The 23,878-nt window shown below is 43.3% G+C and overlaps 1 protein-coding gene across 1 annotated transcript in view; it reads right to left on the reverse strand.

The window, feature by feature from the left end:
* The window catches only part of foxo3b (forkhead box O3b), a 43,084-nt gene that overhangs the window by 3,413 nt on the left and 15,793 nt on the right, over nucleotides 1–23,878 (reverse strand). The window contains exon 4 of the mRNA XM_079642809.1: nucleotides 680–2,148. Coding sequence (XP_079498935.1) covers nucleotides 709–2,148 — 1,440 coding nt within the window. The 3' untranslated portion in view covers nucleotides 680–708. The remainder of the gene's footprint in view (nucleotides 1–679; nucleotides 2,149–23,878) is intronic.

Here is a 23,878-nt window from a genome sequence, read left to right on the forward strand (position 1 = left end):
CTGTAGAGATAAAGGACGAGATGATTATGTTTGAGTATTCATACTCTGTTCTAAAGTCAAATGTTTTGCATTCGGGATGCACCGATCAGATTGGGTCTTCTTCACCAATATACTTGTTTTTTCCCCGATCTACAGTATACACAGCACTGTGTACATATACATAGTACAGTACATGCAGCGGTCATTTTTTTGGTTTTGGGAAAATGACAAAGCAAGGCAGAGTTGAAGTAGTTTAGTAAATATATGCAGAGACATGTAATTACATCAAGGGAACATTTTCTATGTGTATTCAAAAGACAACAAAGTGCAGCAATGACTCTTATTATTGTTTATAACAGGAGTTCTGTGATTTCTCTTTAGGTATTGACAAACTTCTAAACAATATAGATACAATTTTCACAAGCCTAGAAAGCATGTTGGTCTATGAATGTTTCCATTTACATTACACTTTCAAGTTAGCTTACACACACATCATAATCAGTTCTGCAAACAGGCCTTATACAAAGTTTACAATTTGGAAAAAAGAGCATTTGTATGAGATCCGTTCTTGGCATTGGAAAAACCTTGACTTTAGGTTTAATCAGTGCATCCCAAAGTCCCCTTTCCCCTTTATCAAAATATGCCTTTGTACAAATACCAAATGATTTCTGAAATGCACACAACACTCGAGCATACACACCTGCTCTGCTCCTCCATGGCCTGAATCTTTCAGCTGGGTACCCAGCTCTGAGAGGTCTGCTTGGTGCTCGTGAAGTTGCCAACTCCATTCATGTTGGCCAGAGAGTCAAAGTTAAAGTCCAGACCATCAGCGTCCATCAGCTCGTTCCTGATGATGGAGTCCATATCACACTCCAGGCTACTGTTGAACATGTCCAGGTCCAGATCTGTGGGGAAACGGTCCTGGCAGAGCCCTCCACTGCCGCTAACTGTCCCATTCAGGAAGATCGAGGTGTCGATCTGCATGGAAGAGGAACCGTTTCCTCCCAAAGGTGAGAGCAGGAGCTGCTGCTTGACATTAGCCAGAGCGTTAGCCTCGTTGGCTAAGTTAAGTCCTCCATTCAAAGACCTCAGTGAGCTCTGGTTGTGGTTGTTACTTTGAAGTATCTCCCCTTGGCTGCCCTGAAGTCCTCCAGTCGTCCCAAAAGTCATTACGGGATCATTACGGAGCATGAGGCTACGCCGTGAGTTCTGGGAAATGACGGCGGCGGCGCTGGCCTGTGACATCAGCGGGTCAGACTGCGTCATCATAACATCGCTGTGGCTGTGGCTGTCAGAGTTGAGCAGGTCTTGTAGCGTCTGACTGCCGAAGCGTGACAGGCTAATGCTGGAGAAGGAGGTCTGCTTGTTCTCCTGGATGGTCTGCATGGGGGACGGACGCAGAGAGGAGACCGCCGTGTGGGGGCCAAAGATGGAGTTAGTGTAACCATTCACTCCCGCGTTAGGAGGAGAGGTGGTGGGGGGAGAGGTGGTGGAGGAAGGTGAGACTAGCCCAGTGGGTTTGGACCCAAAATTGAACCCTGAAGGACCATTTGGAATGGCCGGCCCTGTGACGGTTGGCACCAGGTTAATGTTATCCAGCAACTCATCCATCAGGTCATCTGTGAGTCCGTCATTCAGGTTCATTGTTCCTGTGAGGTCTGCCAGGCGGGGCAGCTCAGCCGGCACCGCCTTCCCTCCTGTTGTAATAGGAGACAGCGCTCTGCATGGGCTGGAGTAGAGCATCGGCGAGAGAGGAGGCTCGTCATCGGGCACCTCGTCTAACTCGGGGTTGGCCAGAATGGGTGAGAGGCGACCACTCACTGTGCTGGCGTTGGAATTAGTGCGGGAGCGGAAGTCTGTCCATGCGTCCAGCTCCTCGCTGCTGCGTGAGGTTGGGCTCCCGGGCCACTTTGAGAGACCCGAAGGACTGTCTCCCCCCTCGCCCGCTGCAGCCGCTGCAGCCTGCAGAGCTGCCTTCTTCTTGGCCGCACGGCCACGGGCGGACTTTGTGTACTTGTTGCTGTTGTCCATGGAAACTGCACGGCGGCGAGGAGCCTTGCCGCCCTTCCCTCCCTCCGGGTTGATCATCCACCAGGAACTCTTCCCCGTTCCTTCGTTCTGGACGCGGATGAAGCGACTGTGGAGGGAAAGATTGTGTCGGATCGAGTTCTGTAACACAAAAGAGAGACACAGAAGAGACTGTTATGAGTCAAATTTATTTGAAATAGTCACTCACAACAATTACTGGCACCAATATTGATTTGTTTTTATCCTTTCTTTCCTAATACCAATACAGAATTCAATGAATACTTCCCATTAAGTCCAAAAACACAGGTCCATAAATCACCCACTACTACTGATTCTGCAGCGATGTAAACAGTCGCTTTGGTGAGGCAAAAATCCTATTGTTTCAATTGTTCATCCACTAAATATAGACAAGTTACTCTACACATTAATGTGTAGAGCAGCACTAAGTGCTGATGTCGGCATTGTTCCCACCGTAGCTTTTGTGTTATGGGTATAAAGGAGACAACAGAGACAGTGGTCTATAATCAAGCGTCTCCTCGATTATGAATGACATATACAAAGAGCCCCTGTGTTGCTTAAGGAGCTTGTTCTGTGTCAGATCATGTGTGTTTGTGCGTGCCTGTGTGAGACTTGTCTGGTGTATATTGATCAACTCTGAGCTCCTGCCTTGTGCAAGCCTCAAAGGCTCATTGTGGGAAACTGGTGCACATGATGGCCCCTGCTAATTATCAAGAGTTGTATTCACAACAAAGAGATGAATGTATGTACTCATTGAAAAGCCACATACAGTAACAGCTCTTAGACTGATACACTTATTTAACACTAAGTCATTCTTTAAAAATGTTCGCCTTCTTTAAGGCATGCAGATTTCTAATTATGTGACATGCTGCTGTAACGAAAACAATTTCCCAAATTTGGTACCAATAAAGTATATCTCATCTTAGAAAGGAACAGGATCTGAATAGGGATTTTAGATTGAATAAATTAAACAACACACACACACACACACACACACACACACACACACACACACACACACACACACACACACACACACACACACACACACACACACACACACACACACACACACACACACACACACACACACACACACACACACACACACACACACACACACACACACACACACACACACACACACACACACACACACACACACACACACACACACACACACCGATTTTGTGTTTGTTTCATCCGAGTGTTCCAGGCTATTCTTGAAGGCCCTGACGGTTCGCCACTGCACAAAAGATGTTTGCAATGTGGAGATGTCAAATTCTGTCTTCCCTAATCCATTAGTGCATGTTAAAAGAAAGATTATATGATCAAATTGGGCTTTGTAGTTATTTAAGAGCAACTTCACTTGATCTGTAAATTACAGCCCTACACATGAGCATCTGGAAAACCCCATGTCTACACAAAAGCACACACAGAAACCACCACAACACTCAGTCTCAGCCATCTGGTAACTTAAGAAGACATCATTTCATAGTCCTTGTATGACAGCATAATGATGATAACACAAACATGCACACTAAGAATCAAACCTCATATATCAATTCACAGTTAATCTATTATCTATTTTCAAAATGCAAACATTATGAGCTTTTTAATCTGACTTTCTCTTTAAAAGAATGTGTCCGCTTCATTTTGTGCACAGCAACCTACTTAAGGCCTTGTCAAATTCAGTAGTTTGCCTTTGTCTCCTTCCATACCCTCTTCCCCTTCTGCAGTTTCTGTTGTTTCGCAAACACATTTCTCTTATAAACTTTGAGGGACTCTGGGGCTATGCGATATCCTCCCATATAAACAACCCAACCACCATCCACAACACACATGCACGCATTTTCTCTCTGTTCTCCCCCCGTGTATATTTTTACTCCATAAAACAGAACAGATATCTTGGTTTCAAACGCCAAGGGCGAAGTTTTGAGGGAATCGCAATATTGTTTTCCATGAAGTAATTCCGTCTTTCCTGAACAGCAGTTTACAGATAATTTGGTCTGGATTGTTTTTCTGGTCAAAGGCAGTTCAATCAAAGAGGATAAAGACAAGCTTAAGTTACTGCTCTGAATGCTACGCTGGCGGAGTAAGAAAGTTTGCTCTCTGGGGAACCTGCGACCTTTGCTAGTGTGTGTGTGTGTGTGTGTGTGTGTGTGTGTGTGTGTGTGTGTGTGTGTGTGTGGAAAATAACAAAAGTTGTTTTTGCAGGACTATTTGATTTTTTGTGATCACTGCTGTTCATTAGCAGCTAACCCATAAAAAGTTGCTTTAAATCATGAATTGTTTGTGTATCTGTGTTTCCAAAGTGTGTGTGTGTGTGTATATTCTGTGCAATGAGGTAAGATGAGAAGTGATACCAGGGAGACCAGTGTTTATCCTCTGCCAGCATCTCTTGAGGCATGACGTAACACACACACACACACACACACACACACACACACACACACACACACACACACACACACACACACACACACACACACACACACACACACACACACACACACACACACACACACACACACACACACACACACACACACACACACACACACACACACACACACACACACACACACACACACACACACACACACACACACACACACACACACACACACACACAAAATGTTTCCAGATGCCAAGAAGATGTAAATACTGACAGAAGATGGACTTTGTGAAGGAAGAAAGGAACTTTTAAAAGGATGAATGAGAGCAGAATTAATGGACTGTGAGTTTCTTCTGCCGCTGCTGTAAACATTTACCTGCCAGCACCTAACACTTCATCAATCCTTCTCCCTCGCTTCCTCCTACACCACCTTGATCCCTGCACCTTCCCATCCACTTCTACTCAAAACCACTTGTTTCATGTTTCTTTTTTCTGTGCCACAGCTCGAGCCTTCAAATGTCAGGTGAGATATTTCTAACTCTGTGTGACGGAGCAGCAATAAAAGGGAACAGGACATCTGCAACCCAAGCACGGACAGTGATAACAAAATAAACAAATTGGGTGCCAAATAAAAAAAGTTGTGAGTGATGGTGAGAAAGAGGGAGTGAGGAGCATGATGCAAGATGAGTGTGCCTGCTATGTATCAGTATTATGTGTGATGTATGTTTGCAGTACATGGTTGTAGTAGATCTTCCTCACAGGCCCTGTACTGATTATCCCTTTCATTATGGATCTATACTGATTTCAAGATATATTTTATGCCAAGGCACACATTCAAAATGTAATTCTTCAAAGCTTTGAGCACCACAAAGAACATTTAATTCACCTCCATGGTATTGGGATGGAGCAAAAGCATCCGTGACAGAGATTTTGGCGGACTAAACTAAACCCTTGTGGTTGAAAATATGTTGTTTTAGGAATTTAGTGGACAGACCTTTTAACAATTTGGGGTTGTCTTTGCTTCACATTTAACATAGACATGCAGTCTCTACTCAGACCACACTATCTTATTTCTGGCTTCCATGATTGTTACTGTATATAATGACAAAACAAATAATATTATTTAACTTCCCAGAAGTTTAATACACATGAAATCACATGCATAAGCATGACTATTTTATGTTTTGTTAATTGCACAATGCATTCATGAGTTTGTGTGTGTAGATGTCTAGTCACGGTGTTAGAGGGATACTGTATGCTTACTAATGTAACCCCTCTAGGGTATTCACAAAGCCCATTAATAATAATAACAGCAGCTCTGATTCATAGCTCCTATGCAGTGACAAGAACACACACACACACACACACACACACACACACACACACACACACACACACACACACACACACACACACACACACACACACACACACACACACACACACACACACACACACACACACACACACACACACACACACACACACACACACACACACACACACACACACACACACACACACACACTGAAAGTGAAATTAGAAGCTAAATACCACTAAACAACATATCTTAAAGTTAAATGTGAAGATTAAGCTAGTAGCTGGTTAGCTTACCCTATCTCAAGACCCCAGAAAGTAATTGAACCCAAAAATATCGTTTGTATACAGATGAAATTCAAGACATGTGATAAAAGTTGTTTTTTTCTTTATACTTTTTACAGATCAGTGTTAATTGTTTTACCCAGTTTTCAGATTGTTTGCTGAATTAGGCTTAGTTAGAATTAACTGCTAGCTGTAGCTGCAGTGTACATCTTCTATAAAATGTATATTTCCCAAAAATCGAACTACTCCTTAAACCAAAGTTCATTTGGTTTAGGTCATTGGGATCACTGCTCTGCAAAGCACTGAGTCAAACGATTACTAGACCGGTCATCTAGGTTTACCAGCGTTATACTTTTGAAAGCAAACGGACTCAAAGAGAGCCTGACGAAGCTGAACTTGTTTCGTGAGACAGGCCCCAGCTGTGTGTGTGTTATTGTGTGTGGCTGTGGCTGTGGCTGTGTGTGTGCATGTGCACCAGCTGCAGCCAGAGCACAGGAACACAGAGGCCTTTTTGTCCGTCAGCAACATGTGGGAACAATTAATCACTGTCAGCAACCACGCTAGGAATCTCTCCCCCTTTTCTCATTATTCTGATTTCTGAAGGTGCGTAGGTGGGAACTCAAATATTTGCATTTATGTTAATAATTAAAATTAAAAGATGCATGTACATCACATTTTTTAAAGGGCTTACTTTGAGGAGATATTAAGTCAACTGTGAGGGTTGATGTTTAATTCCACAGAAGCATGTTAAAAATGTATAGAAATTAGTTGCACATCAGACCCCTGAGGTAACTCAGTAGGCAGGTTCCTCTGATTGGTGCAGAGGATTGTAAGGGTGCTTTCTAATTGGTTGTAGCTGTCAAAGCTCCAGCAGTGGTGATTGGAGGAGGGAAATGGCTTTGCGTAGCCAGGCAGTACAGAAAAGGGAGGGTCTGCATGGTGTTGCAAGTGTATTTCATCAGCCAGCTACAGCACGTATCTGAACTCAAACGTATGAACTGGGTCAGTTTCACTTTGCAGAGTTCCTGTACTCTTTCTGTTCCTGAGAGGAATATCTTACCCCTCCGCCCAGCCCAGACCCAACCCAACCTTCCCTGCAAAAAACCTCAACACCCTCACAGCTCTTCACGTGTTGTGCTAGAGGGAAATGAGGGTCAGAGGGTTACACTGTCACAGAGCAGGGAGACAGCAATGTGTCAAAGGTCAAAGTGCTTTGGGGTTGTAGCTCTCGCCTCACACATGTAAGCCCCGCCCCCATGACCCTTCTACCACTGCTTTGATTGGACCAAATTGGTGACCTGAGCCTCACACCTCTGGTGTACTTAACTGGCCTCTGGCTCAGAGTGTATGTGTGTGTGTTAGTCCTTGCCAAACATGACCACACTTTATCAGCCATTGTGTAAACCAGCTGTAATCTGAGTCAGTAATGTCAACTGTGGACGCTGCTGGGTCAAGCGGACAACTTGCTCAACATTGGTTATCATTTAACACAAGGGATTGACAATGGGCTGTGGTGAACACAATGCCTGTCTAGCCCTGAGATGTTCTGTCTTAAGAGAATGGAGATGCAGATTAACTTTGTGCAAATAGGCATAGGCAGCCTCATAGCTAATGACTCAGAGATACTAAACAACTATAAAACCGAATAAATGCAGGAATTTCTACATGTTTTTTTTTACAAAAGTGGTGGCAGGTCAGGGCTATGCTTAGGCAAACTCATTATTATGAATCCTGTTTTCTTGGCAAGTCCTGCCCATGGACGCCTGGCCAGTCCTCGCACTTAAATGCTTAACCAGGCAGATTTCGTCCAAAACAAGCAGTGGGATTCATTATAATGCTACGGAGACACATTACACACATGTGCAGCACGATGCAACCCCCTAAAAGCAAGAGGAGGTTCTCCTTTGTTTGTTTGTGAAAAGAAAAGAAAAAAAAACAGTGGGTGCGACAACGTAACAGGAATATGCACAAAAATGGGGATTGGAGTAAATGCATACAGCACCCGGAAAAAAAAGTTACAGTTATGTTTTGTAGGGCATATGCAATCGCCACGTTTGTTGTGTGGTTACATAATATTTTACGCATTCCCATCGAAGGCCACATGGACACGAAAACCATGAATTGGCCCCGAGTCTGTGAGGGGGGCAGTGAAAGTGTTGTGATATGGTGTGAGGTAGAGGCGCAGACGACATGCAGGTCGTTGACACGCAAAGTTGGTTTAAAAATAAACAGCGTGGCTGGTCTGCGCTAACACTGCAGAGAGAGGACAGTTATATATACTGTGACCCTAGACGCACGCACGTACTGGGTCGAGGTTCCAGCTGCCCTGAGCTCTGGACTGCAGACAGAACATTCCATTCTCTTCAATCATATGTGCGTTTCCTGGCCAGCGGCTGGGTGTCTCTCAGCTTGTGTGTGTTTTTAAGTTGTGTGTGTGTGTGTGGGGTGTGTGTGTGTGTGTGTGTGTGTGTGTGTGTGTGTGTGTGTGTGTGTGTGTGTGTGTGTGTGTGTATTCTGGATGGGGATCTGGAGCTTGGCAGAGGTTACACCTCTTTCTGCTGCTTATATTTCTAGTGCCATTCCTTGTCCGCCCCTCTTTTTGTGAATAGATTAAGGACTTCATTGGAATGCAGACACACACAAAAGCACAGTGAAAAAAACGTTAAATATCAAATCTTCGTATAATATATGATATCTTATTGAGAAAGACAAATCAATTGTTATGATGTGAACAGCAATATCAAGTTCGCTTAGAATATTTAGCGCATACACCCACACAAACTATGCTTTCCAAGAGTTGTGACCTTGTTGAACCACGGAAAAAGTCTGCTTTTGTCATAACCAAGACCTAACAACTGAAATATGTCAACTTCCCTCTCCCTTTCTATCATTTCCACTTTTCTCTCGTGATTTGGCTGCATGCAGTGGGGCCTGTATTGTGTAAGGCCACATGCTCAAAGAACTCCTTGTTTACTCTTACATTTCCTCCAATCGGTTTGCAGGAGGTGGGAGAGTTAGCCAACCCAGCCCACCTCAAACAGCCAATCAGTGCAGGCCGGCACAAAGGCACGGCTAGTCACGTTACCTTAGTTAGGCTTCATTGGGTCAGTGTGTTTTGATCAGTGCTGGACGGTCATCTCAGTTTATTTGGAGCATTGGCTCATAGTCACAGTGGAAAGTTAAGCACACACAAATACTGGAAGGAGAATCAAGATTATGAAAAGCCAGAAGCAGCAGGGAAATCTTTTTTTATGATTAGGAACTTGAAAAACAAACAAAAAAACGAATCTAATTTCTGTCTACAGAGGATAAAAAAAAAAACTGAAATCAGTGGTCGTTCACAAACACACTGTTCATCACGGCTCAGTACGGCACGTGTACACTATGCTTTGGACAACACAGGACATCCATGCTGGGCTTTATCAACCCGAGTTCCAGGACACAACGTCCTTAAGCTACGGAGCAACTGCGCCTGCCAAGAACATACACACAAACACACACTCACACACTCATACACACACACACACACACACACACACACACACACTGACAGAAACATCTCAGCAAAGGCAACTTATGCAGATAGAAAGAAGACAGAAGTTTAAACGAAAAGTTACTGAATGCATCCAAACACAACAACCTCTCTTTTTAAAATGTGTGTGTTTTAGTTGTACTTCAAAACAATTTCGCCAAACTAAGCACTGGGGAGGGTTTGATGAGTCAATATTTTGTCAAGCTGTTTAACCTAATTGGAATTGTGTGTTTATAGCAATCAAAGAAATTGAACTCCTGGAATATTAAATTCATTTGTCAATTTGCTCTTATAAATCTTGTAAATATGCAACATTGCCCAAATTGGCCTAAACTGCAATAACAGTAAAAGCGGTTAAAAAAACCCCACTTCTTTATTTATTAACCTTCAAGGGCTTTCTCTGCATTGATGGTACAACCAGAGATTTGAAATGCTTAGTTAGTGTAATGTTAGTTGAATCTATGTTGTGCTGTATATGTTATAATATCCCACCCTACTGCACATCATACTGTAGCACCAGTTTTTATAGAAAATGTTTGATTGCATCCTTCAAACTCTTTGGATCTGTTATGTAAATAGAAAAAGGACTGTTAGCCATCTGCCAGTCATCAAATACAACCAGAGGGAACGTGCTCATAATATTTGAGTTGATAAACTGCTGGTTGAATTAACGTAATTGATTTGCTGTGTGAATTGAATGTTGTTTGGGTTTGTCTGTGGGCTTGGGTTGGCAGATCCTGTGCCCTGGTTTTATGAGGATACCGCAGCCTGCCCTTTTTAAGAACTTTAACTATTTCAACATCTGACTTCTAAAAATAGAGCGGGACCAGGGGGCAAGTCTGCTAGCGACGATTATCGTATTTATCCTGGCCCATAAGCGCGCTGGTGACAGACACACTCTAATACACACACTGAGAGCGAAAGCCCTGTGTTGTGGTGGGGCTTAAAGTACATGAGCATATAGAGACAAGGGTAAAAAAGACAGGGGAGGGGGGGGGGGCAAACCCCCAAATGATCCCACTGGTATGCATTATAGAGCTTTTCTATGTGAGAAGGTGATTAATGAGACCTTCAAACTGTGTGGATGTGTGTGTGAGGGAGATTGAGAGGCTTTGAGGGAGACAGAGCGAGATAAAGAATAAAAGGAGAAGACAGAGAGGAGAGAAAAAGAGAGAACCCTTACTATTAAGACTAGCAGAGTGTCTTCATGATTAATTACATCTCTGTGTGATACGCGAGGAGTGTAGGGATAAAGGGAGAATAGGGGGAGAGAAGGGGGAAGGGCCACATCATTCATAATTATCAGGAAGGGGAATGTTGCTATTCCTGAGGGAAGATATGGCACGGGTGAAAAGGAATACATCTGGGAAGTGAGCCAGCCATCTACACCTCCACCCTCAGACCTATCTAAGGGCAATAGGGCAGAGAAGTGGGAGGATATATTTTTGGTATTCAGTGTCGTGTTGGTTTTATGCATAGACATTTTACTGTAGGGTGAGTTGTAGTAATTGCAAGGCTTAGATGGGAATACCAAATCCTGGTAAATCAGTGGAGTAACTGCAGTAAAGACCTATGGTTCAACAACAAAATACACAACGAAATAAATCGATCTCATGCATGGATGTTGCCGTTTTTCACGAGTGTAGCTATCGTAGTGGCCTGGATGAGGGAAGCTGATGATTTGTTTGGTTTGTTTGATTGTTTGTTTGTCAGCAGGATAACAAACAACTTCTGGCGCAATTTTCATGAAACTTGTTTAAAGTGTGCACCACAAGCCGAGAAAGAATCTGTGCGAATCTTAATCGCAGGGCGGATACACACATTGTTTTTTCACTTTTGGTAACATTCTGAGATAGGGATTGAAAAAGCAGGAGACAGAGAAAAGGCCACGTTGGTAGAGAGAGCAGTTGAGGGGACATTGGAAGGGAAGTGAGGGAGGGGAGAACCATGCTGTTTTATGTGTGTTGCTTGGGTGAGGGGTTGACTGAGGTTTATTGCTTCCCTTAACACCACCCTGCCCTGTTTGCATACTTGTATTTCTACTAAGGTCCGGAGTTGAGTTCTGCACAAACAACATGGTGTCACAATTTGTATGAGACTTATGGAGGATTTGTGATACCTGAGGGGTTTCTGTCGAGATACCGGTAAAAATGTGGATTATCACGGGTCCCCAAATTGAGAAAAACAATGACTTTGCCTCAATCATCAAGCCTTAATTTATCAAGCACTTATTTCTGCTACACAACATTATGTTTTATTTTCTTTGTCTTTTCTCAAAATCTTAAATACAAGATAAAAAGTAGACAGGGTCACCTTCTAGAGCCTTTAAAATCAATATTGAAAACTTCTCACAAAACACACATCCAAACTAAACTTTTACTTGTGAGAACTTGTTATACAAACTTTTTTTTTTTTGTGGGGTAAATTTAAAAGATGACCTTGTGCTGACATGCAAAACTGCCTAATATAGAAGAGGTGTTGATATTAGCAATGATGTCATGGTTAATGACAGTTGTAAGTGAAAAAATATGTTCTAAAGTAATTTATGTAACATGTTTAAGTACCCTGCGGCATACATTTCCGCTCTCACAAACTAATCCTGTCTCGTACAGAATTCATTTCCCATTAAAGTGCATTTTCAATTACTCATCAAGGGAAATATAATCTCTCCTGGATTGTGGTTGATCTTGTAAATTGAAACAAAACAGAACAAAGAAGTACAAAATGTATTTGTTAAAGTTAATAAAGACACATAATCTTGGAGAAAATATGTTTCCCTCCCAAACTGCCTTACCGAATAGTTTTGTTTAGCTTAAGTAACATGTTATATAATGGTTTAAAGCTGAATGTACACACACACATTTTACTCTGACTTTCCCTCTACGTGTTTCAGAATATCCACATGTCCTTTATCATTACTCTTGTCTCCTGGATCTACCTTTGCTCCGCTGTGCGTGTGACCCTGAGCGTTGCTGTCCCTTTGACCGTGTGTTTTCACAACACAGCTGCTTAATGTCTCCCGGCTGTATCCAGGTCACGCCCACGGGGCTCACTTTGGCTTGGAGGGGTCGACTCTTTTCCTTTTCTATCTGTTTACGTACGCCGTTTATTGACCTCTGAAACTTTCAATTAAGTCCGCTGAAGGTGAGCTATGATCTCATTGAAACAGATTATGGCGATAATAGCATTAGGTATAATCATGTTGGCTAACTAAACAGTCGGTTACAAATCTAGTTTGAGCTTGCGTGATTTGAACAAGTGACGTGCCAGTGCTTGTTTTTAATGTGTGTATTTGAGCGTGTCATGCATGTGAATGTTTCAAATTTTGGTGCGGTGGTGGAGTTCACATCTGGGCCGGGTTAGCATCGGGGCCCTGCTCATGGGGCTCTTCTCTCTAATGGTGCTAAAAACAGATACAGTACAAGTACACACACACACACACACACACACACACACACACACGAACAACAGACCTCAAGTCCACTGATTCTTACCGTATGTTGTACCATGACACGCACTTAAAGGGTAATTTCTGCAAACTAATTGTCTTTGTTTTGGCCTAGCTGCGGTTGTAACATTGCACATGCCAGGTTAATTTATGAGAACTGGGAACTCTGAAATTCCCTAAATATGTTAGACACGGCAGGACACACAATCAGACCTTTTAAACCGACAAAAATGAAGCCGAATCAAAACTTCCCACAAACTGTCCTGTGTACACATCCATCTCAGTTTACACACACACACTAAGTAGTTACACTTTAACGCACCCCACGCACTGTAGATTAGGAATTAGTTTGGGCGCACTTTCTTTACTGTTTTTACATCCATATGATGTACAAGTCGTACTAGCCATAAGATTAAATTGCAATAAACCATAAATGTTCCTTTATGTTTAAAAATAAAACCTTAAGTGCTGGTCTTTTAAAGTGATAATGATGAATGGTGCTGCATACTCAGCATGAAGCTGTCTTTAAGTTTTATTTTCAAGATGTATACCCGTTTGACAACTGAGTCTGCTGGTTTAATAATGAGCTGTAAGAACAAGTGAGAGCACTTGGACTTCATTTTCTTCCAATCTATGTCTCATTCTTTCAGGCCAAGAATCTCTAAGTCATTTGAAATCGTTTGACCCGATCCAGCCAGCAATTTCGCACTAGAAAAGAGTTTCTGTTTGACCGTGTGTGTATATGTGTGTGTGCCTCTTTCTCTGCTGATGTCAGCACTTCCAGGCCTGTCAGCTCTCTTCCTCCTACACACCAGCTGAACAGCTGGAGAAAGGGAAGGAGGTGCGGCTGGAGGTTTTAGACACACAGTTTCACACAATGTGTCCCTGTGTCTGAGTGTGTATTTCATGTGTATGTTTTAGCACACGGCGAGATACACACACACACACACACACACACACACACACACACACACACACACACACACACACACACACACACACACACACACACACACACACACACACACACACACACACACACACACACACACACACACACACACACACACACACACACACACACACACACACACACACACACACACACACACACACACACACACACACACACACACACACTTTTCTCCCAGCAACAGCGAGCCTCTTCCTTAGCCCCTCTAGGGTCCGCCTCTGAGGAGTCACATGACTTCCTGCTTTGAGACAAAAAGGAAGCAGAGCAGCAGCCACACTCTGCTCTTCTTTTTTTCTGACCTGGGTTTGGACATGCATCTCATAGTGTGTCCCGAGACTGATGTGATCGCCCCTCTGCTCTTACTACCACATCACTACCTGCACAACTGAGAGGATCAGAGGGTTCTACATATCCCTACTTTAGGAGCAAATGTAGTGTTTGATGAACTCAAAACGCACTTCCTTTATGTGCTTGCATGTCTGTTTCCAATAATAATGCTTTATTGTTTGTGTGCAAATGTGAGCTCCCCATATTTTGTCTACACAGGCCTCTGTGCATTGAGCACGTTTCTGTTAAGGTTATTAATCATTGCCAAAGAATGATGATGACATATTCATTGTGCCTACTCTCTGCACTGTTAGCTTAAAAATGCACGTCTTCCTCATCTTATTTCAGTCATTGTTGTTTATGTCTGCATGCTTTTTTGTCTGTTTAATAGGTCCCTCTCATGATGTATGGCTTTTCATTTCTTTGTCTTAATACATTCTTTAAATCAATCCAATCTTAATGTAACTTGAAGATGCAGTTCACAGTAGACAGGCTTTATTTTGCTCAAACTATTCACAGATATGAAACTACAAAGACACAGTATTGAATCTTCAATCTAAATCTCCTGCAATGACGTAAATGGCAAGTGACATGAAACGAAATCTTGATATGATCTGTGCGTGTGGTTGGTTGACACAGGACTTGAACTCAAAACAGAGACTTAAAACCACAGACGTGCTGTAGGGGGGGTGTGCTTAGCAGAAGCCCACTTTCTTTTGTCTTCTTTACTGTAATTCCACTTTGCTTTCTATCTGACGTCTTTTCTCTTAAAGAATAAGAACGGTCCAGATGTTGGTCTGTTTGTATGGCACTGCTGCTCATCTAAAGTTTAAAGTAATCAGGACTGTTGTTTGTCTGTTTTTTTATTGATCTGGCCAATCAGACTTTCTTCTGTGAGAGGAATATGTAACAAGTGTTAACTGATGAGATTATCTACTGCAGAAAGACACAAGACATGAATGTGAACACTTTACTGTGTGATACCTCATTATTCTCAGTAATGTTTTTTTAAAAATTTTGTATCAAAAAAGCACCTAAAAAAGAATAGAAAGAGAGGAAATGAGCCATATTGCAATTCAATCAAATGAGGATCTTTGTCCAAAGGGACCTGCCACTCCTTCCGATTCCTCATTCACCAAATCTTTAGCTTTTTTTCCACCTAAAGAATGTACAGCAACTTTTTGAAGAACATTTAAGACTATGGTAATGTTGGTATACTGAAGGTTTTAATTAATTTACATTCCCAAGCTAAATTTAAACTCAACACACCTCCTTTCTGTCCTCGCTGCTTGAACGTCAATGCCATGGTGACTCTGTAGGAATTTCATTAGCCAAGCAGACTGTATATTGTTATCTAGTCTCAGTATTTATTTTGGGCCAAGGGTGACGTGAACTTAAATACCCAGATGCTATCGGGCGGTTATCTGGGGGTACGGATATGGGCACCTGGGCCCCCCTTAACCCAGAGCGGAGAGCGTTCAGTGATGACACGAGGGGCCCTCCTCCATCCTTCTCTTTGTCTCCGCTCTCTCAGGCGCTCACAGCTTAGTGCTTCGCTTCATACATGACCACACACACACACACACACACACACACACACACACACACACACACACACACACACACACACACACACACACACACACACACACACACACACACACACACACACACACACACACACACACACACACACACACACACACACACACACACACACACACACACACACACACACACACACACACACACACACACACACACACAGTCAGGTGGACAGTGGCCCCTTTTTTTAATCGCAGTGCCCCCCCCCCCCACCCAGTCACTCCCCCTCCCTCCAGTGGAGCGCGTTTCCCCACACGCAGCACTTCGTATTTATATTACCCTGCTATTAATAGACCACTGGCAACCACACAGCTACCCCTTCTGTATCCTATGTGTTTAGAGTGTGTATTTTTTGCATATGAAGCCAACTAAAGTAAAACATTTCCAGCTCCTTGCTTAAAGTTTTATTCTGAAAGATCCTTTTAGTGAGACGGGTGGTTTTGGCATGACAGGAAACCATGATTTTGCAGGTTATCTCTTCATCTAAACTGCGGCTGACTGCATTTACCCAAAATTGCCAGTTAGTGACATCAGTGCACTTCCCCTGACCTCAAACTGCAGAATGTGAAGCCTGCATGTGGAGATAAAAGTTTCTTGGCGAGATTTTGGAGGCTAGTCTGAGTTTTGGGATGGTGTAGCTGTGGCATGATCGGTTTGATCTACTGTACAGGCTTATGAAAGAGTCTGTATCATCTGCTTTAAACCCTCCTACTATTCCTAATGTTTCTACTTCACTCAGTATTTGTCTGTCCTCTCTCTTACAGCTGCGTTTTGTGATTATTTCTCCTCCTCTTCTGCCCCTTCTGCCCCTTGCTCTGACGTCCTCTCATTGCCCTGTTTCTGTATTTTTCTGTCATCTCCCACTCTTTTCTCTCCCTCTCTGAAAGGTCCTTTCTAAGTCAACTCTCCGCACAAAAGCTGTATGGTGGCTGTAGCTGGCTGCGGGCCAAAACTCTGTGCTCTGGCTCTTTCTCCCTCTCTGTGTTGGTGAGCAGCAATCACTCAATCTGCCTCTCCTTTCCACCCCACTCTCCTCTTTCCAGCTCTCTTTTTGTTTTTCCTCCTCCACTTTCTTTTCTCTGAGGAGGCAGAGTGGGTAGAAAGTGTGAGATCTCGAATGCTCAAATGTGCGCTTTCACACACACACTCATGCACACTGTGACTTGTCAGAGGAGCTGTGGGGCTCAGTGCTTCTGAAAGGGGTGTGTCTGGTAATCCTTTGGAGCTTGTGTGCGAAGGCCTTGTAAACCGGAGAGGGGAGAGAGAAAAAAGTGGAAGAAGAAAGGAAGAGTAGAGGGGGGAAAAAACAAGAGAGAAGGAGCTGACAGGCTTTTCAGCAGAGCGGGTCTCTTTCAGACAGTAGGCTCAGGACCACAGCTTCCACATGCTAATAAAAAAAGCACACATACTAGCACAACACACTGACCTTAGAGTGTGTGTGAACCTTTCATGCAGAACTCTTCAGAAAAACCTCACCTCCAAGTTGATTGACAGCGCTGTGACCCAAACATACACATGCTGACAGTAATTAAAGCCTTGCTCATGAATGCTAGTCACGCAACAAGTTCACATCGCTTCAGACTACGGGTCTACAAGTAGGCCAAAATAAGAAAGCGAGAGATAAAAGATGATAATGCGTTAATCAAGGAATACATCAAATGCAATACAGTACGTACTGCAGCCTGCACAAGAGACAGGGTTTCATGTGAGGCAACAAATCTAACTTGTGACTTTTACCCATCTGAACTCACATGCTGACCCTGCCCCAGTCACTATGGTGTGGCACGAGCAGTCAGCAGCCGCTGGCCTCAAACTGACTGAAATAACCAGAGGAAAGGGGAAGTGGTCGGTCGGTCTGATGCTTAGCTTCCCTGGTCACGAGATCGAGGTGAAAGAAAGTGCTGAACTGGCTGTAGCTCTGTGTTGTGACATAAAAAGACGAAGGATGTCTGCGTGTCTTGCTATCTATTTAAAATGTGCTAATGCATGTGGTATAGATGTGTGCTGCACCATCCTCACTGTTTTGCATTATGATTAGAGTGTGTGTTTAAGTTTCAAGGTGTGGTCAAATCTTTATATATGACATGCATTGTTATGATTAGAGTGTGTGTTTAAGTTTCAAGGTGTGGTCAAATCTTTATATATGACATGCATTGTAGGGTGTGTGTGTGTGTGTGCTTCTTTAAATGTTGCTACAGTATGTACTGAACTATGTACTGAACAACAAGGAAGTAGTTACAAATTAAATGACAAGTTTGACAAAAAATAATTTCATGACAAGATTGATACCGCTCTCCATGTGAAGATGATTAGCTTAGCTTAGCGTATAGACTGGAGAAAGCTAGCCTGCTATGTACAAAGATGACCCAATATGTCAACCAGCACCTTAAAAGCTCACAAATTTACTTTCAGATCTTATTTGTTCATCCAAACAAAAACTAAATGACATTATGAGCCACCGTTTTTGACACTGCGAGAAAACCCATGAGTGTATTTCCCAAGATGTGGAGCTATTCTTTGAAAGAAAGCCCTACGAATAGCAAGTCCTCACAAATATAGCATATTTATATCTCCAGATATGCCGATTTGATGACAACATCGGCCCAACCTTTATGGCTCTACTTGACTTTGCGCCCCATTGTCTGCATGATCACACTGAGTAAGCGTGTTGCTCGTATCTGTGGGTGCATGTGAGTGTGTGAGTTTTTAGCTGCATTTTTTCCAGTGTGCCCTGGAGTAAAAGCCTTCCGTCTGTCTGGTGCTCCACTCCTCACAAAGTGGGTCAGTGGCTGGCTGAGTAAGAGGGTAAAGTCAGGCTAAAGTCAACCAGTGTGTGTGTGTGTGTGTGTGTGGGTGGGGAAGAGTCGCTTACATCCACCATAACAAGTTCAAAGCTGGGGCAGAGTGAGAAGACGACTGAGAGACGAGATTTTAAAAAGGAAATCGAGAAAGCCAGACAGGCAGGAATGTATACTTTAGATCATGTGGGCAGAGCTACATCCAAAATGCAATGAGCACTACTGTACGAAATGACTGGTTCCTAATAAATAAAATACATGCAGGTGTAAATGTGTGAGATGTCTAGATAGAAAGACAGACAGACGTGTAAAGGGAGGGCTGCGGAGAACACAAACTGTTTGCTGTGCTTTTAATGTGAAGTATGCAGACAGACATGGCTGCAGAGGGAGTAGTAAAGTGAAGTGTACAAGACTTTATTTTGTCTGCTTTTTACAGTCTGCTTGTCTGGGTTAGACTACTATGGGCAACGCCTAGGGAGCACCACTTACAGGGGGTGCTCGAGAATGCGTGGGTTTCTGTGTTAGAGCACTTAGGGGTAGAGTAAGCACTGTAAAAGAATTTGGGTTAGCGTGAATTATTCACTGATTTAGCTGAGCACAGCATTGCAGAGCTAGCTTCTCCTCAGGCGGCGCACACTCGTTTTAAAAAGCAGGAATAAGGACTCGCACGGTAGCTGTGGCATGGTTTCTGTGTGTATCAGTGGGTTTATATGGTCCGCAATCCAGCAGATTAGATAAACAATCCTTTTTCTAAGTCATTTGTGGTCAACGAGTCTGTGATGAAGCCCTGTGATCAGTGTCTGGGTGAGGAGACAACCACAGGGAAACTCACAGGGTAGCATAAAGGTTTAAAAAGGTAGAAAATCAACCAGCTTCACAATCTGTTTGCCTCCTTTCATGCCACCATTTATTCATGATACTCCATCCTCTTCTACCCTTATCTCACATTCAAACAGAGAGAATATAAATACCCTGCTCTGCTATATTCGCCACAAGTTTTCTGTTGGATGGTTTGTGTGTTTGTGTGTGTGTGTGTGTGTGTGTGTGTGCCTGACTAACACACTGTACTATTGCACTCTTGAGTGCAACAGGGCACCCCATGTTAAATCATTCCCATCCCCCACCTCCGCTCCTCTGTCCTCTTCCTTCTCCTCCCCCTCGCCTCTTCAACTTCCCTTCCTCTTTTAACATCCCCGCTTTATTCCCCCTTTCCTGAAGTCTCTCTGGGTTTGAAAGTTGGAACGTAGCCAATTAACACAACAGCCGGTTGAGGTGGTGGAGGAGGGGAACAGAGAGAGAGAAGGCTCACATCGCTACACACTGACCTACATACACTTCCACCCAGCTGATTGAATCTTACGTTGAGGCCTGCGGCCAATCACGAGTGGGGGTGGAGTGTCAGCGAGCCAATGGCGTCAGCCGCTCTACGCGGAGCTCTTGCACTGTCTCCATACAGTTTTCAGTAATCATACAGGGGCAGAGAGAATGAGAGGGACAGAGAGAGAATGGGTGTGCTTGACAGATGAGAGTCACAGAAAACGAGAGAAAGAAAGAAAGAAGGAGACAGAATAGAGTGAGGCAGAGAGGCAAAAAATAGAAAAGCATGGAATCAAAATATGGCTCAGACGAAGGAAAATAAAAAACGTTGTTCCTTCCTCGTTTGCTCTGTGCCTCAAAGTCTTATGGTGCTACAACTGCAGACAGATACAGGCTAATACTGGCTCATTTTAAAGAGTGGATTAGTGCCCCGTATTTGTCCTTGCTCCTTTCCCAGCTCGAGGCCAAGGCAAGCCTTTTACTGAGCTTGAGAAGTCTATGCTCCTCCTCCTCGCTCTCCAAAACAGTCCCTTAACACATCATTCAGACCCACTCAAAAATATCAAAAGTGATAGAATGTATTGCTGCCCTTTCCAAAGCAACTCATGACTCAACGTTTTGGTCATTATCATGCTTTTACTTGAGCTTGAACTTGGTTTCCCCTGAGTTGTATGAAAGTCAATCAAAAACTGTGTAAAACTTTAAAAACCACTCAGTCAACCTTTTGAAGCTGTGTGTCACTCACTATGGAAACGACTTGCTGTGTTGTCAGTTATCCACCTTGGGATTACTTGTACAGGTGTTATATCACATAATCGCACGATTAAGATGGGAGCTGTTATTGCATTCAAATCTATTTTATTATCTTTATTTGTTATTCTTGTGAAGGTACGACATAATCACACATGAAGGTGGACAAAGAATAATAAGATTTACTGTAGATGTCTAAGACTGACAAGAGAAACTCTGAGCTCCTCTACACACAGCCTGAGGACAGAGATACCAAGATAACTGTCGCCCACAGGTACTTTAGGTACACAGACACACACCTTTGATAACACTGTGCCACCACAGAGAGGCTGAGGGCATCCTTTGCACCGCACGAAATGGAAAGTTCAACCTGCAACCAACTTACTGCAGGCTCTAAAAGAAAACCTTACATAAGCGTTTGAGCCCAACAGAGATAATGCATTTCTGTTCTATTCTTTTCTGTTCTATCTGCCTTCGTTTTGCTGTGGTGGCAAAAAACGGGAAGGAAGGAAAGGGAGTCTCAAAAGCGAGACAATAAAAAAGCCAAGAAAGGCAAACTGAAAGGAAAAAGAGGGGGCAGCGTGAGGCACACTAACCCATATTTACAGAGATGGAGGCTTATACAGCTCTCACAACAGAGACAACACTCTGGAAATGATGGATTATGGGAAGTAGAGGGAAGAAAAAAAGCTATCATATGGTACCTAGGGAGAAGATTGGTTTTTTGTGTTGATATTTGATCATTTTTACCTTGAGAGCATGGCAATTTTTGATTAAATATTGAAAAACATTGAGGGTCTGAGAAAGCATGCATATGTGTATTTAACTATTTTAGCCTCTTGGCCAGACTATTCATGTGTTGGTAGAAAAGTTAGCAGTCATTATCAGTATACTGTGACTTGACTTGTTTTCTTATTCAACTTACGAGACGGGTGATAGCAAGACATCCTAAAGTGTCTTGAATGTCAAAAGCTTCATCAAATGTTCTTATTCCAAAAATACGTAATTAGTGTTCAAATTAGTACTGCATTTCTTTGGACTCATGCTTCTCTGACGCTCACGCCAAAGGCCTCTCCATCTCAAAGTGTCAAGCTGAATTGTATTTTCAGTACACTTCTGCTTACATATATTGATATTCAAAAAAAATCTCAAACACCAGATATGTATCTGGTACACATGTATACACACACACACACACACACACACACACACACACACACACACACACACACACACACACACACACACACACACACACACACACACACACACACACACACACACACACACACACACACACACACACACACACACACACACACACACACACACACACACACACACACACACACACACACACACACACACACACACACACACACACACACACACACACACACACACACACACACACACACACACACACACACACACACACACACACACACACACACACACACACACACACACACACACACACACCATTAATCAGACTAAAAGCCTTTCAACCACACGGTGATGTCACTGCACGGCAATAATCCATCCCCGAGGAAACAGTGGTCAGCACTGGTTTGGCTCACACTCTTGGTCCATAGATGACCCCCCCCCCCCCCTGCGCCTGCCTCTTTTTCACCAGACAGCTGAGCCTATCAGGAGTGATGGGTCTTCATGAATAATGCACTCATTGACTCAAGTGCTCATATGAAAATGGATTCCTGACCAATATTGACCGTCTATTTGAAACAGAAAAACGAGCAGCACTCAACCTGCTAAGGTCTCTCCAGAGTGAGGTGTCCTGGGTAATTAGCCCGTATCGTGAAAGTGAGAGGGGTGGAGGGCTGGTGTGACCCTCCCGTCTGAACGCTGACCCATTATAGAGCACTCTCATACTGGGGCATGTTACTGTGTTCATGTCATACTGTTCTCTGTGTGGCGACCTTTTCGCCCTGCGTTCACGTGGCACCATTTACAACCGCTATAAACACTTGGTTGGACAACACTTTATACAAACTAGTTTCAAGCATATCCAGACCCTAACAGATGATGCTAAGACTTGATTGAAAGCAAAGAATAATGCACCCTGCATGAGTGGCAGCTGCTGACAATGCACTCCAATAAACCAACCAAGATAATGGTTAATAACAGCTTTTGCCGATATTTCTACTTATGTTTGAGTCAGTTATTTCCTTGCATTTGGACAATCAAAAACAGAGTTTGTCCGAACTTGTCTCTTGAATCTGCAGCTGTAGATAGCGCCTTATTATTGATTGTGATAAAGCAAAAAGAGTTGGGGAAGGTGACCTTTGCTCAAAATGCAAGATTTCTTCTGACGAAGCCTTAATGATTTCATCTAACCGCTAAAAGACAAAATGCTCAGAGATTTAAGGTACATATTCAACAGTTGTTTTTAAAAACGTTGTTGACTTTTCTAAGGGATGTATTATTTTATCCCTTTAATTATTCTGTGTCACAGTCCCCTGTATAGTCTCTTTCATAGATGGTAACAGTGTAACAGGGTGGGACTGCACATACTGTCTGCTTGCTTGACTCTCTAGCCAGATCACATGAGCTCTAACACTGAGCACTGTATGTACCCATCCCCCACCACCAATATGCTGAGGGAATGAAAGAAGAAATGGAGGGAGATAGGGGAACAGGAGGAGAAGGCGTGAGGCCCACTCTTTTCTTTTTTCTAAACTCTTTTGCTTTAAGTCCTCAAACGCCACGCTGAACTGAACGCTTCCTGCAGAAAGGAAAGCAGGAGCGAAAGTTGGCTGTGCCGGGAAATTGAGGATCTCTCCGGAGGAAAATGTACAACAACAGCTGGGGCCAGGGCTTTCCCATGCATTAGCCCAGCCCCCTCTGTGTATAGTACTACTACACACACGTGCCTATATATTCATAATGAACACAAAGCCTCCTCTACATCAGGGCCCCTCCATATTCAAATGCCTAGAGCAGAGAATGGAAATAAGAAACTTGCACTAGAGTATGTCTCCCTGGCTGGGTGCTTGAGTGTGTTTTACCCCAGTTTTATTACATATTTATACTGTTGGATGCTTGTGTGTTTATGTGTGTATTCGGTGTTGTGTCCTTGCCGTGA

This window comes from Notothenia rossii, assembly GCF_949606895.1.
Source record: "Notothenia rossii genome assembly, chromosome: 8".
NCBI lineage: Eukaryota > Metazoa > Chordata > Actinopteri > Perciformes > Nototheniidae > Notothenia > Notothenia rossii.